This window comes from Eurytemora carolleeae, unplaced genomic scaffold (genome assembly GCF_000591075.1).
Source record: "Eurytemora carolleeae unplaced genomic scaffold, Eaff_2.0 scaffold874, whole genome shotgun sequence".
Classification (NCBI taxonomy): domain Eukaryota; kingdom Metazoa; phylum Arthropoda; class Copepoda; order Calanoida; family Temoridae; genus Eurytemora; species Eurytemora carolleeae.
This window is the reverse complement of record NW_019396766.1, coordinates 20,779-36,201: the sequence shown is the minus strand read 5'-3', so window position 1 is coordinate 36,201 and position 15,423 is coordinate 20,779. Positions and strand designations below refer to the sequence as shown.

Here is a 15,423-nt window from a genome sequence, read left to right as displayed (position 1 = left end):
GGTTGTGCTGTACAGTTGTAGTAATGCACTGTACTGATATATATATCTAGTGTATAGTTAACTACTTGATTTATCTTGGATCAGCTGTAATTCAAAAACAGATAAGAGTGTTTTCATTCACGAAGTTCAGTGATTTTTATATTATGTATTACAACTGATAAGCTAAACTTACTAAAACCGCCTGTTAAAAATGACAGAAAGATAAAGGAAGATACGGGATGCATGATGGTATACAAACAATAGAGCACCCCTGTTTTTTTCTTTTTCATACAGGATGGTAACCAAAAAAAAGTAAATTAAGATTTGAAAAGATTCCAGTTTTTTCTTTTTATAAATTTGAGATTTAATCTATCGATGAACAAGGAAGCTCTAGATTTGAGTGCACTGCAGTTAAAGTTTAGAACTGTGTCAATTCATCGGTTCCGCAAATTCAAATTTGCAAACCATGGAACTATTTATGCAAATGGGCGGCAAGTTAGCATATATCTGAACCCGTTACACTCAGAACAATATTTTAAGTCGTCTTCATTGTATTGATAAAATCACTGACCACTGTACGTATATAGATTATATAGATACATATGGACGTCATGGCAAGGTTAAAATTTTTACTAAACCTCTACATCACAAGTATTTGCAACATCATTTATCATAATTCCTAATTCAGGGACGATAAAAAATGTGCAACATGCATGCACGCCAACTTGTCATTGGTGTGATTAACAATATCGCATAATAATTTGCATGCTTCATCCAACGCAACTATTTTTGCTCAAGAATCTGCCAAATGACTGTATAAAATTACTTATCCAGGATAAAAACAAGAGAAAAGGTTAAATCATTTAATTATTTTGGAAAATATCTCATTTATTTCATAACATTTTATAACAAATAATAATAAATAAATAACAAAGATTAAAGATTGTAAAAATATTAGGATTCAGGGTCACCCTGTACTTTGCAATTTAGAGAAGGAAGAGATTTTAAATTAGTTTCCCACAAATATGTCTTAAAGGGACTCTGTGCACTATTTTTCACATCTAAAACTAAGGGATTAAGTCCAATATTTCCAACGTCTGAATAACTTCTTAAAGGGAATGTCCAATATTTCCAACGTCTAAATAACTTCTTAATTCCTGCTGGGGGGGGGGGGTCAATTTGACCCCCCTGTAGTTTTTTTTCCATAACTCAAACAGTATTGGTCTGAGGCTGTTGAAATTTTCTGACTTTTCTAACATACCCAAAGTCCTCACTTTAGGCCTAAAACCGGGCTTTAATACTAACTGCCTGAGTCCTCAGGCACACTGCCTGAATGACTGCTTTTTCCTGTAACAAACTAAATCTTTGTTTTGACCCACTTCCACTTTTCAGATTTTGATAAAATTTAGCTTTTTGGAAAACCTTTGACATAAGGAAACGAATTGCACAAGTTTTTATTGATTAAAAATCAGGTTATTAAAAATTTTGCTAAATTTTTTGCATATTTGAAATGGCATGGTCAAGGGCTTTTCAAAAAATGTATAATTTTTCATTTTTTGGACAAATTTTTTTGCAAACATTTTTACTATACAACCTGGATTTTGCGATAAAAAATTCAATTTTTGCAAATTTGCAAATATTTTTGCAGATTCTAAAAGTAGAGCACAAGAGCTATCTAATGATGTATCATTTGTCATATTTGGACATTAAACATGGGATTAAGAGGGGTCAAATTGACCCCCCCCCCCTCAGCATATCCTGGTTTTCAAGTACCCCAGCAGAGATAGGGTTAAAGGGATTCAGTACAATATTTCCAGCGTCCAAATTATGTTTTAAAGGGATTGTGAGCAATATTTCCAACTTCTACAATGCATTTAAGGGGTTGTGTGCAGTATTCACCAAGTCCAAAATGTACACTGGAAAAAATATGTCAAATTTCTCTCATCTAAAATATACTTTGTATGGACTATAAGCTCAGTTCCTGTAAATTGAGGATATATTGATTTTGTATAAAAAATATCTTGCACACATAATTATTTTTTTCAATGTTTTTCATAAAAAAAGCATGATAAGAAAGATTGTTTTTAAGTCTTTTCTTAAAAAGCAATAAATATCGATTGTTGATGAAATGATTGGGATAAAAAAATCCCGAGAAAATCACCCCCCCCCCTCTTTTATAGTCCTATGTATGTAGTTGTAAACCCTGAGTATTACTCTACATTAATTCTTTTATCTAGTATTGTGTAAGGCTCAATTAAATGATAACAGATGAGTTTTAATCGTCTCATTGTTTGTAAATAGAGTAAACCCAACCTTGACATTTTATATAATTAATTTATTAATTTAACAGAACTTTAGCAACACAAATAGATAATAAGACAAATTGATACGGGAAATAAAATTATTTACAACTGGTTACCCTCATACTAGGGAACACATATAGATCAATCATATATAAAACTATGAGATGTTATTAAAATTATGATTTTTCGGACAGAGACGAGTAATTGAAATTCCAAATAAACTGTTATTTTTCTTTAAGTTGTTAAATGAATTCTGTTTAAAAATAGCGGTATTACTAAATTACAAAGTCTATAATAAGAAATGTCGGGGAAAATAACAAAACTCCTTCAAAAATTAATTTATCAATATTTACAAAAAAAACCTTAACATTGCGGATGAAAATTACCTTAATGCTGACAACATGCAGCCTATCTGCAATATGCAACTGCTTGCCAGATATCTTATTCATGGACGGCAAACTTCCACCAAACTTTAAATCAGAAACTTTTTTCATCTTTAATTTATTTTCAAATTAAAAGAATGATATCAGATATTTCCACATGCTTTTTCCTTTCCAATTTAAAGTTTTCTTAGAAAAATCACAAATTTTACCAAAAATGGACAAAAAATGTTGATGAAAAAAGAACAGTAGTTTTCCTTATTACTGATGTTTTGAAGATTCATTGTCATTTTGGGAGAATGCATTGCGGAGTGCATTTTAATTCCAACTAAGGGCGTAATTAGTTAATAATCATTTAACCACCAAATAAAATCCCCTTTCAAAAACATTGCAAAAAAACTTTTGAAATAGCACCATTTACGTACCTTTTATTGTTTAAGAAGTTTAACAAATGAAATTATCTTTTTAAGACTAGGAGTAAAAAATTCAGATAATTAACTCGTTAATCCCCCCCGCCCACTTATAATTGTTTACAGTAGTTGCGTTTATTACTCTTTACACCTCAAATTTATGGTTTCACTTTCAGATAATACGCATTTTTTCACTTTAAATCACTGCTAAGTCTGTCAAACCGATGTAAGTAAAACTTGAGATACGCATTTTAAAGCGTCACTAAAATGTTTTTGCGTCATCTATAAAAGATGTAAAGATTAAAACAATTCTTCATGTTAGGGTTGGGAAGGAGATGTGTACCAATTGATAAAACCAGAATTTTGATCTTTGACGCAATATTTGCGAGCGTCAACTGTGCTTATTTCCCGGAGGATTGAGCGTAAACTGACGCAACTCCGCCAATAATGTTCTGGGACGCTACCAGGTCTAAACTTGACAGATAGTTAGGTGGATAGAGAGTTCGAGTCTTTTCTTTATGACAAGGGTGTCATTGATGCACATTTCAGAGTTCAGACCAACATATTCTCATGCTGGGGAAAGAATGAAAAAAATAGAGTAGGGAAAATATACATAATTGTTCAGCTAAATGCTATCAATTTTATAGAACTGAGTTCACAGAGTAAAACTTCAGAGGCAAATATCCTTAAGCTTGAATAAGATATAATCTTATAAAAATAAGGGTTGTCATAACTATTTTTAAAATTTTTTTAATCGAAATTTAAAAGTATAGATTTAGAAAAAAAAACATAGATTTTTTTAGCCCGTTACTCCCGGTACATTTAAGGACCATAAAAAAAAATTTCAGCCCATTAGGTCCAGCCGTTTGGTTAGCTATAGCTAACATATAAATATATATGAGCGAAGAGCTTTATTATATAGATTATACATATTATATAGTGCTGAGATAGATATAAGGTGTTGACAGACAATACCAATTTTATTCCAATTTTCGGATTGAATTTGTCTCAATTGGTTAAATTGGCAATTGCCTTGATTCTATTTATGTACATGAGGTTTAGTTGAATTATATAGGATCAATTCAGTAAGGTTTGGATGATTCTCGTGAAATAATGTCGGCATAGAATTAAATTGTCATTTTTAAGATAAGCGTTAGTTTACTGGTTTAGTTTTATTTTGTTTACTAAACCTTTCATAGGTTTCTTAGTTTCAATTTTTTACGGTTGATTTAGTTTAGGCGGGTTGCTTTGATTCGGATCGATTAGCATCAGTTGATTACATTAGGAACAGGTGGTTAGATTTGGATCGGTTGATTGCATTAGCATCAGTTGATTACATTAGGAACAGGTGGTTAGATTTGGATCGGTTGATTGCATTAGCATCAGTTGATTACATTAGGAACAGGTGGTTAGATTTGAATCGGTTGATTGCATTAGCATCAGTTGATTACATTAGGAACAAGTGGTTAGATTTGGGTCAGTTGGTTTAATTTGGGTCAGTTGATTTGAAAGATCTGTTAATTTGATTAGGATCAGTAAGGTTGATTTTGATCCGTTTTGATTTGATAAGGATCAGCTGATAAGATTTTGATCAGAGGCCAATAACCGGTTCCAATTGAGCGCCCGCTCAAATCTCGAAGCAACTTTGAAAAATTCCAGCTGATCCAACCATTTTTTATTTCTTTAAATTCGGTCTCAGTTGGTTTGATTTAGATCTGTTGTTTTGATTAGAATCAGTTGGTTTGATTAGAATCAGATGGTTTGATTAGGATCAGTTGATTTGATTTAGATCAGTTGGTTTGATTTAGATCAGTTGGTTTGATTAGGATCAGTTGGTTTGATAAGAATCAGTCGGTTTGATTAGGATCAGTTGGTTTGATTTTGATCGGTTGGTTTGATAAGAATCAGTTGGTTTGATTTTGATCAGTTGGTTTAATGATCAGTTGATTTGATTTAGATGATTTTGGTTTTTTTCCGCTTTTGCTTTGTTTGCTTAGATGTAGTTTAGTGTATGAAGGGAATTCTCTTGAACCTTGATTACACAAGAAATAATTACAGTGCACTCAGTACTTCCTTTCCATTTCCTTTCAACCCGGTCACAGATCTAACAGTTTATATAGGTTACTGTACACTTTAGATATATCTTACAGGTTACTGTACACTTAAGATTTAGATTTATTTTACAACTTGCTGTACATTTAGTTTTATCTTACAGGTTGCTGTACATTTAGTTATATCTTGCAAGTTGCTGTAAATTTAGATTCATCTTACAGGCTGCAGTACACTTAGATATATCTTACAGGTCGCTGTACATTTAGTTATATCTTACAGGTTGCTGTACATTACGTTATATCTACAAGTTGCTGTACATTTATTTATATCTTACAGGTTGCTGTACATTTAGTCATGTCTTACAGGTTACTGTACATTTAGATATATCGTATAGGTTGCTATATATTTAGATAAATCTTACAGGTTTCTGTACATTAAGTCATATTTTACTAAATGATGCACATTTAGTTATATTTTAAAGGTTGCTGTTCATTTGTTATATCTTCTAATTTAGGTAATTAAAATCAAAATTGATTAAATAAAAGTTTGGACGAATGATAAATAGATCAATATTCTTACAAGGGAAAATTAGTTCAAGATATTCTGTCTACTGCAAAAATTCTTCAAGTTGGTAATTTTTGAATTATTTGCACTTAAGCTTTGAATATATAGCTTTATAGCTTATAGAGATGGGCTAAAGAATTGGTAGAATTGGATTAAGTTTAACTCCCTACAAGAAGAAAATAACTAGCTCAAACAGATAGAACTTAACTATCTAGTCCATTTTAAAGTTTCTATTCATGTTTGGTGGCATTTTAAATCCCAATATCTAAGGTTGATTTAACTACGTTCCTACTTAAAATCGTGTTCTACGAATTACCAAAAGGAACTTTCATTTACATTTCAACTATGTGTAAAATCAGCAGTTTGTATACTAATATAAATGGATTTAAAATACCAAAACTGTCAACGTATAAAGACTAACAGGTGTGCACTCTGCAATATAAAGTTGTTGAAAATGATGATAAACAGATTAGAAAGATAAAAGCATTGTGTTCATGTTCAAGTCAGAATATAAATAATATTCCATTATTCCGAGCAATTGAAGCCCTTTTATAATATTACACAATTCATTGAGATATATGTACTGTTCTTGCTTTAATCTTATAATCATAATAAAGAATGTTAGCTAAAGCAAAATTTATCAGAAAATTTGTTTAGTCTCCCCCCCCCTTATATAGTACATACATCTGTGAATTTGCTGCCCAATTCATATAATAAAACCTTAGTATTAAATATACCTATATTTACTATCTCTTTATCCTGCCAAATACTAATATATGTACAGATAACTGCAGGGGGCTCTTCATTAGCTGGATCATTCAATATAGATTTATTCATAAGCAAACAAACAAACAATATCATGCATACAGGAAGTATACATAACAACAAACAGGCATAGGAATAAGAAATAAGGATGGTGTAGAGAAGGTTTATGTAGACTGTAGAGTAGGTAGGTGTAGAGAAGGTAGGTTTATGTAGAGAAGGTAGGTGTAGAGAAGGTAGGTTTATGTAAAGAAGGTAGGTGTAGAGAAGGTAGGTGTAGAAAAGGAAGGGAAAAAGAAGGTAGGCAAAGAGAAGGTAAGTTAAGAGAAGGTAGGTTTATGTAAAGAAGGTATGTGTAAAAGAAGATAGGTGTAGAGAAGGTAGGTGTAGAGAAGGTGGGTGTAGAAAAGGAAGGGAAAAAGAAGGTAGGTAAAGAGAAGGTAGGTTTATGTAAAGAAGGTAGGTGTAAAGAAGATAGGTGTAGAGAAGGTAGGTGTAGAGAAGGTGAGTGTAGAAAAGGAAGGGAAAAAAAAGGTAGGTAAAGAGAAGGTAGGTTTATGTAAAGAAGGTAGGTGTAAAGAAGATAGGTGTAGAGAAGGTAGGTGTAGAGAAGGTGGGTGTAGAAAAGGAAGGGAAAAAGAAGGTAGGTTTATGTAGAGAACTTGAGAAAGTAGGTAAAGAGAAGGTAGGTGCAGAGAAGGTGGGTGTAGAGAGGGTTGGTGTAGAGAAAGTAGATGTAGAGAAGGTAGGTGTAGAGAAGGTAGGTATGGAGAAGGTAGGTATAGAGAAGGTAGGTATGGAGACGGTAGGTGTAGAGAAGGTAGGTAGGTATAGAGAAGGTGGGTATAGAGAAGGTAGGTGTAGAGAAGGTAGGTGTAGAGAAGGATATCTCAGATCGAATGATAAATGAATAAATGAAAATAATTGAAACCACAATTCCAACAAATTGCAACGATTATCAACAATAACACATTTAAACACATAATCTTAGGTTATGAGTTACAATATAAATATTGTTTATAAGTGAACAGTATACTTTTGTATTCATCGTTTCTACAATATTAACCAATATTGAAAACATTCAGATGATTGATAAGAACAATTGAACTTTGGTTTATTCATTTTATGTAATATGCATACTTTACCTTTCTTTCCTTTCTTTTAGGTAAACAGATTGCAGCCATTTCAAATAAATTGGGAAATACAGTTGATTAAATTTGCATTGTATGCTAAATATCTAAACACTTGTAAACACAATATACAACTGAATTCATTAGGATATATGTGTATTTGTATATCATATAATTTTATCAAAACTATTTATAGCATTATTACATAATTTTAGTGCTTTATTTCGGATGCGGATCCAAAAAAACTGCATGCGGTATGCGGATTCTAATTGCTTTTACAATTTTTAGAGACTTTTCCCTTTAATCGTTGATAAAACGAATCAATATTTGTTTTTAAATCTTTGTTCCTGTATACTGGTTAGAAAAAAAGTTTTTAAATGTAATTTTTTGCCCATTGGATCAACATATTTGTGTGAATCGTATCTATGAATTATCTGAATCCATTGGACCAACTGACAAACCTACCTAGGGGGCCTACAGGGAACCATCGGAAAGTATTGAGATCAGAAACAGTGAAAACTTTTTGAAGTTCTTTCCAGTCTAGAAGTATGTATGTATGTATGTATGTATATTGTATGTATATTATATATATATTATATGATTTTAATGATGATATGTATGCAGGAGTAAGTAGATATTTTAGATTTGTCAAGGTTAGATTGGTTGCCAGTTTTTTCACATTATTTAGGCCAAATATTCTTTAATCATAAAACTTACTTGGATCAAAACACAAACACAGGAAGATACAAAAACTCAAAAATCTAAGAAATACTATTACCGCACGCACACACTTAAACATAATCATAGTAAAGCTGTAAGCAAAAACCTGCGCAAAAACAGGAAACAAAGAGAAGCCTCATACATCAAAAGTTTTGCAATATTTTAGCAGGGATTTTGCATATTCTGCTCCTCTTCCAAGTATCAACATCAGGAAGTAATAAAGGAGAAGAAATGGGTGAATTGATATAAGTAAAATCGATTTGAACTTGTGGAAAAGAAGTAAATAGAAGAGGGGGAGAGAATAGAAAACAGTTAAGATGGGGAGGGGGAGAAAACAGTTGAGATGTAGGGGAGGGGGAGAAAACAGTTGAGATGAAGGGGGAGAAAACAGTTGAGATGAAGGGGAAGGGGAGAAAACAGTTGAGAGAAGGGAAGTTACGAATTGAGAGGGGGGAAAGTGTTGAGTGAGAAGGGAAGAACAGGGATGAGAGGGGGAGTGGGATGAAAAGTGTAAAGTGAGAGGGGAAGAAAAGAGTTGATAGGGGAAGGGGGAAGAAAAGTGTTGAATGAGAGGGAAAGAAAAGAGTAAAATAGGGGACGGGAAGAAAAGCAATGAGATCAGAGACAAGAAAGAGGAAGGATTAAGTAATAACACTGGAGATTACTTATATATATTTTAAATTGAACCAAACCATATTTCTTCACGCAAATTCCTTTATTCTCTCTGCAAGGTTTTGTTCTTATTAAACTATTACATGGTGACAGTTTAGGCACAAGGAAGTTAACAGAAGAATACTGATCAAAGGATCAGGGATCATACATATTTCTTGTTGCCTAGGATCAATAGATTGAAAGCAGATTCTGATCAATTTATAAAAGTGTAAAGAATTACAAGAAAAACCCTGTGCAGGATCAATCAATTCAGATTAAGAGATCAGAAGAAAGAGAGATCAAAGATCAAGAGATTATTAATTTCATAATCAATGTAATCTAGATATAATTTGAATTCATAAGATTAATATTTAACATTAGAAATAACTGTCAAGAAATCTAGAGATCAAAAGATCGAAAGATCAAGAGATTAAGAGGTCAAAAAAATAAGAGAGATCAAGTAATCGACATATAATTAGATTAACATCACCATCAATCAAATGATGAATCCATAAATTAAAATGTCAATATTTCAATTACTCGATCTTTAGAGCAGATCATAAAGTTGACAAAGTAACTATTATTTATTTATTAGAATTGAGTTGAGAATTCACTTACCTAAAATGACAATAAAATTATGAGATTATTTATTAATTTATTCTTAAATCGTTACTTAAAATTATTAATTCCGATCATGCCCAATGTTAAATCATCAGGGTTTCGACTAATCGATTTCTTCAAAATAAACCTCTTCTTTCTGATATATAAAATTGTCCTGTGATAACTAGAAAACAGTGGAAGAAGAAGACGACATTATAGCAATGCTTTTGTGTATTTTAGAAAATGCAAATATTTTTACTAGAGACTTATAAAATCATTAATTTCGCGAAATGACAATTGCTGTGCCTCATGAGCTCATTAAACTTTTTAAAGATATAACTTGATTCTAAAAGTCTTCTTCCTATTTCAAAGTTTTATGGTTATCACTGTATAAGAAATAGTTGTATATTATTTGTGAAGTAAAACTGATTCTTCTATATATAAATGGCTTGTCTGGGAGTTTGTTTGTTTGTTTGCATCCAATAAACGTCAAAACGGCTGAACCGATCGGGCCCAAATTTTTTGTGGGACATCACGTGACCACAGGGAAGGTTAAAAATTTTAAAAAAATGTGTTTTAAAGGTTTTAAATTTTTTAAGAAAATTTAAATTCTTCAAAATCCGCGAATTTTTTTTTAAAATCCGCAAAAAAATTTTCTTCTTTGTTTTTAAATGTGAACAAAAAGAACATGTTCACAATTTAAATAGAAGATGGGCGCTAAGCGCCCTAAAAGCCTAGTAACACTTTAATCCTGCACTTCCTCATGTAAAATATGGACAATTTTGTTTGTTCATTAGTGTTTGTTCAATGTTTTGTATACTGTATCTGCTGACATTATTTAATAAGGAAGGTCGTCGTATTATCTCTGTGTTAGATTAATCTCCTTGTATAATTGTTAAAGTTCTGGCTGCCGGCCAGCTTAATTCATATTTTCACTGTAAAACTCGAGGTGTAAACTATCTAGACAATAAAGAGAAAAGAATAAAATATATTGAGTTTAGTGAACTTTGAAATATATTAATAGTTCTTTTTAACAGATTAATTGAATTTAAAAGAGGGCTTCCCCGATATGTCCCTGTTAAAGTTCCAATGTGATACCTACACAAAATTTAAAATGTTTTTTACAATTTTCTTCATCTTCATATTGACAGGTATTGAATTTAACTATAAATTGAATTTTTGTATAAGAATCAATGTGAAATAAAATCGTTAAAAAGTTGTTTGCAATACACACTACAGTATATATACGCCACTAGTTTTCAACAATAAGCAATAAAAAGCACAAAACTGTACAAAATTTTAGGCCCTTTTTGAAAATCCCTTTTTATCTATTTTTTATTTCCTCACACTTGCACAGAACAAAGTGCGCATTTATAAAAATGTATAATCATAATTAATAAAATGGACATACTACAGGACGCCCAACAGAAAATACATTAAAGTGGACACTGGATCAGTTACCTCTGTATAAACAAACATATGTGCATTGTCATTCCGATATATTTATTAACAGGCTTGGCAGTGGGAGAGGAAGCATTGAGAAATGGTGCTAACGACATAATTGTTGTTCACAGGTTTAACTTTATTTCAACACTTTTATAGATTATAATTCAAATAAAAATGTTTTAAAAGGGATGGTGGAGNCCCCCCCCCCCTACATCAAATGTGCCAACTCCACCATCCCCTTTCCAAACTTATTTTATTCCTTATTACGTAGAAAGAAGATTGTAGATTCCTTTAAATGATTTTTTTTCGAAAAGCAACAAGTAAAAAATGTTGAAGAGGAAGGAACGCTTGAATTCCTAATATCACCCCCCCCCCTGAAATCTCCGAAATGTATGGTAATGTATACCCCTTGATCTTCTAGGAGTGATGGTGGGTTTGTGTCTACTAGATGGGATGTTAAATTTGGAAAGCTTCATTCTCTACTTATTTCTAGGTTAGTATCTAAAGATCATTAAAACCCTTTTTTAAAAGTAATACTTCTCCGAAATGCGAATCGTTTGTAACAGAACTTTTTTACATGTTTTTTTTTTTAAACTTTAATAATTTATTTTTGTTAAGGGGTGTGGGCACAAGCTCACGCATACAAATAAAACAATATATCAACAAATCTATTTCCAGTTTATTATTAAGGTCTTCCTATTATTTTGTTTTGCTCAAGATCGATTAAAAGTCATGTACTCCAACGTTTTGTGTTGCGCCGTTGTCTTAAAAACTTGACCATGGGTCTATAATCCATAGTGAACACTTATTTTACGCGGGCTGAATTGTGTAAATGAAAGACATGACATCAATAATTGTTAGGAATTAGTTTTAATTATTATTAAAATAACTGTCATATGTTTTAAACCTATACACATCAGACATAGTAATTTGCAACAAGTATGAAGAGAATAACTTTTTTAAGATGTTTATTATTTTAGTCTTTGCTTTATGTAATTGTGTTCATTTAAAAAGGGGGGGGGGCATATGTCGTATTTCTCTCCAGAAAATTTAAACACTGGTAAATAATTGGAATCCTCATGCCCAATTACCTATAAATCGACATACAACATGCAAAATCTGTTGTAAGATGTCCCATAGTGTAACGGTAGGCTACTAGCGCGCCTATCAGTGATCAAATGATTTTTTAACCCAAGAAATGGAATCCTCGTGCCCAATTAAATATAATTTGATATACGGCATGTAAAACTTATAGTAAGATGACCCATAATGTGACATCTGGCTACTAGTGCGCAGGTCAGAATGCTTCAAAGTCAATTTTGACCTCGGAAATGAATACCGTGTCCCAATTTTCCTGTAGTTTGATATATCGCACGCTACTGTTGTTTTGAACTAGGCCCAACTTTAATTAAAATATATTTATTTATATTTTTTCTTAATCGCGCGCGCGCGGGGGGACTTGAGGCTCTAGGGCGCACACTTTTCAGAAATTTCTTGTTTAATCGAATTCTGATGCAATTTCAATTTCATTAAGCGGTGTAAAGCATGTGAAAACGTGAAAAAATCGTATTTTTTAACAAAAAGCGCTCGCGCGCGCACACACATTTTCTCCGATCTATTTGAAATTGCATATTAGTGAGTTCCCATACAAAATATCAGCGTCCTAGACAATGCTAAGTTATGTTTAACCACTGTTTAAATTTTCCGGAGAGTAATACGACGTATGCCCCACCCCTTATACTTTTTCAGTAAAGGTGAAGCCGGAAATATTCTAAGTTCTCAAGTAGTTTTTGGAGAGAAAAAAGATATTTCCTTTTTTAAAAGATATATTTAGGAAATTATATTAGACATTTCAAGATGGAGAAAGTTAGGAAGGGTGTGTTAGTAGTGTTAGTTTAATTATAATCTTTTAATAACAACTTAGTAAAAAAACTGATGTAAATTGAACAATGTACACGTATATTGTATACATGTACAGCCGACAAAATAATCTCATACTCTATTATACCGATCATATTTTTGAAATTGTATTTGCTAGGGAGGGGAAAGAAGTGTATATTTTTGTAAACAATGTACCAGCAAGGCAGAGGTAATAGCAAATTTAAAAAATATATTCAGGAAAGAAAAATGTCACAAAAATATACAAATATTATTTTTTCTAAATATCATTTTTAAATGAAATGAACAATAGTCTCAAACTCTAGTTTTCTAACCTTAGCTTTGTAAACAAATTTCGTAGACTTTTAATTTTGCTAATTTTCTAAACTTTGTAACCTAATTTCTTAGACTTAAATTTTGCTAATTTTCTAAACTTTGTGACCTAATTTCATAGACTTTTAATTTTACCAAATTCTAACTATGAATTCTAATAAAGATCAAACAGTCAATCTTTGAAATATCATCAGGTTGCAAAGATATAGATAGTGATTGAAATTGTTAAGTAATTGTTAAAAACCTTTTACTTTTCTATGAGAAATATTTTTAGAATGGAAATACAGGATTCGGGATACGCAGCATTTAAAGGCAATTCTTTTATACATTATTTTTTTCTAGTATTTCAGAAGTATTTTTAATCCAGAGAAATATTTTTAAATTGGTACAAAGCTGTTTATATAGTTAGTATAAACAAGGATAAACATTACTATCAGATAGCCCGATTTTCATGCCAACGTCAAGATTACAATGTAACCGAACATACAGAGCGTCCCATATCATATTAGATTATCAACAATTTTTAACGCCAAAATACGCACATAATACGCGAAAAATCTAGCATTTTCTGTCAACAAAATTTTCTATTAGCCTTATTAAATTTTTTTAAATGATTCATTCTTCTTAAATTTTCTGATTTGTCCCCAAAATCGTAATTTAGACCCATTGACGCGGTCTAATTTGATGTGGGACACCCTGTATTTATCATGGCAAAATATATTTGTTCATGATCAGGTTCTAGTGACAAATATATGACCAGCCACCATCTAGAGGAACTGAACTTAAAACCTGGATTAAATAAAGGTAAGCCTAACTTGTTGATTTCCTAAAAATCCCTCCCCCCCCCCCCGTCTCTTTCCAATTTCACTTTCGTTCTTTCAATTATCAATATAATTTTTCATGCAGATATGTGAAGTCTATTGCATGTCTCATCTCTTACTAATCTCCAAGAAAATCCATTGACTCGTTAAAAAAGGCAAATCTGATTTTCTAAAAATTTCAGGAAAGTTTGTTGCTCCTCAACTTGGTGTTGTAATTCCTTTCAATGTGTTCTTATATGAGGAAAATGATAAAATCGTGTTCACAGACATAGATGGAACCATTACACAGAGTGATATTAAAGTAAGAATTTTAAATAATTGTTCACAAATTATGATATAATTGCATATGATAAACCAATAGACCAACTAAAACATGTATTGAGCAAAAGAAGTTTAAATTGGGGCGAGAAGATCTCAAAACTAAAAAAAAGGATATAAAAACATTTTTTATTCAAAAAACGTGATTTTTAACCTGGTTAACAATATTCAACATATGATTTTCGAAGAAAAGAAGAAGTGTGAATTGATGATGGACTGGGGTTCATTAGTGCGTGGACCCCTGTATCCTTAACACTATACTGTATGTACATAAAACAATGCACACTGTACAGTGTACACAATCCATTAACACATTGATTTGTTGATAAGGGACATGTAATGCCTCATTTTGGACTGACTGCTGAGCATCCAGCAGTAGTTGAACTGTTTTCAAGAATAAAGGAACAAGGATACCATGTCATATACCTCACATCTAGGTATCTATATAGTATATATATAAGAAAATAATTATTCAAAACATGTTTTGAAGTTTTATTGTATTGTATATATATATAGAGAGAGATTAATAATCCCTGTTCATAATTTAATTGGTTCGTTTGATGAACCACGGGAATATTTTTAACTTGGCTTAAAATTGCTATGTTTAGTGGTTGGACTTTGAAAAAATCTAGTTCCCAGGCAAGGCTGTGAAGCTGGCATTAAAATAAAAGAAGAAATTTTAAACAAATTTCTAATGGTCATTTGTTTAAAATAATTCATTTTCAGTCCAATTTGGATTATCCTAAAAGCTACCTTTATGAGCCTAGAAAAATAGAAAAATTATGTAAATTCTTGTTCTTATATTTTTTAACCAGAATTTATATTTATAGATCAATTAGTCAAGATGCTGAGACTAAAGAATATCTGTTTGAAATGCTACAGAATTTATATTTATAGATCAATTAGTAAAGATGCTGAGATTAAAGAATATCTGTTTGAAATGCTACAGAATTTATATTTATAGATCTATTAGTCAAGATGCTGAGACTAAAGAATATCTGTTTGAAATGCTACTGAATTTATATTTATAGATCAATTAGTCAAGATGCTGAGATTAAAGAATATCTGTTTGAAAT

General features: G+C 31.5%; 2 protein-coding genes across 6 annotated transcripts in view; one reads left to right on the top strand and one right to left on the bottom strand.

The window, feature by feature from the left end:
• Positions 1-15,423, bottom strand: part of LOC111708416 (protein diaphanous) — a 48,026-nt gene that overhangs the window by 28,831 nt on the left and 3,772 nt on the right. Inside the window, exons 1-2 of one of the 4 annotated variants that reach the window (XM_023481776.1) lie at positions 2,920-2,998; positions 2,669-2,752 (exon numbers count right to left, since the gene is read on the bottom strand). The exons of 2 other annotated variants lie outside the window; for them this stretch is intronic. In XM_023481776.1, the coding sequence (XP_023337544.1) occupies positions 2,669-2,752; positions 2,920-2,979 (144 nt within the window). In that variant the 5' untranslated portion in view covers positions 2,980-2,998. Of the gene's footprint in view, positions 1-2,668; positions 2,753-2,919; positions 2,999-7,595; positions 7,690-15,423 lie in introns of those variants that run through there. One more of the 4 variants, XM_023481778.1, reaches the window with a different exon arrangement.
• On the top strand, positions 10,228-15,310 carry LOC111708417 (nuclear elongation and deformation protein 1-like). 2 transcript variants are annotated; one of them, XM_023481782.1, is made up of 9 exons: positions 10,230-10,702; positions 11,065-11,125; positions 11,419-11,490; positions 13,036-13,086; positions 13,483-13,520; positions 13,944-14,012; positions 14,212-14,330; positions 14,678-14,784; positions 15,178-15,259. In XM_023481782.1, exons 1-9 carry the CDS (start codon positions 10,621-10,623, stop codon positions 15,242-15,244), a joined length of 666 nt encoding a protein of 221 aa, XP_023337550.1. In that variant the 5' UTR covers positions 10,230-10,620; the 3' UTR covers positions 15,245-15,259. The 2 variants fall into 2 exon arrangements, with proteins under 2 accessions (XP_023337551.1, XP_023337550.1); XM_023481783.1 differs by lacking the exon at positions 13,036-13,086 and having other exon boundaries at positions 10,228-10,702; positions 15,178-15,310.

Bases quoted from the DNA above. Each gene is read 5' to 3' on its own strand.
- LOC111708417 (XM_023481782.1), top strand. From the start codon at position 10,621: ATGTCCCTGTTAAAGTTCCAATGTGATACCTACACAAAATTTAAAATG. The intron at 10,703-11,064 runs GTATTGAATTTA...ATTTATTAACAG, and splicing joins CTTCATCTTCATATTGACAG to GCTTGGCAGTGGGAGAGGAA. The intron at 14,013-14,211 runs GTAAGCCTAACT...TAAAAATTTCAG, and splicing joins AAAACCTGGATTAAATAAAG to GAAAGTTTGTTGCTCCTCAA.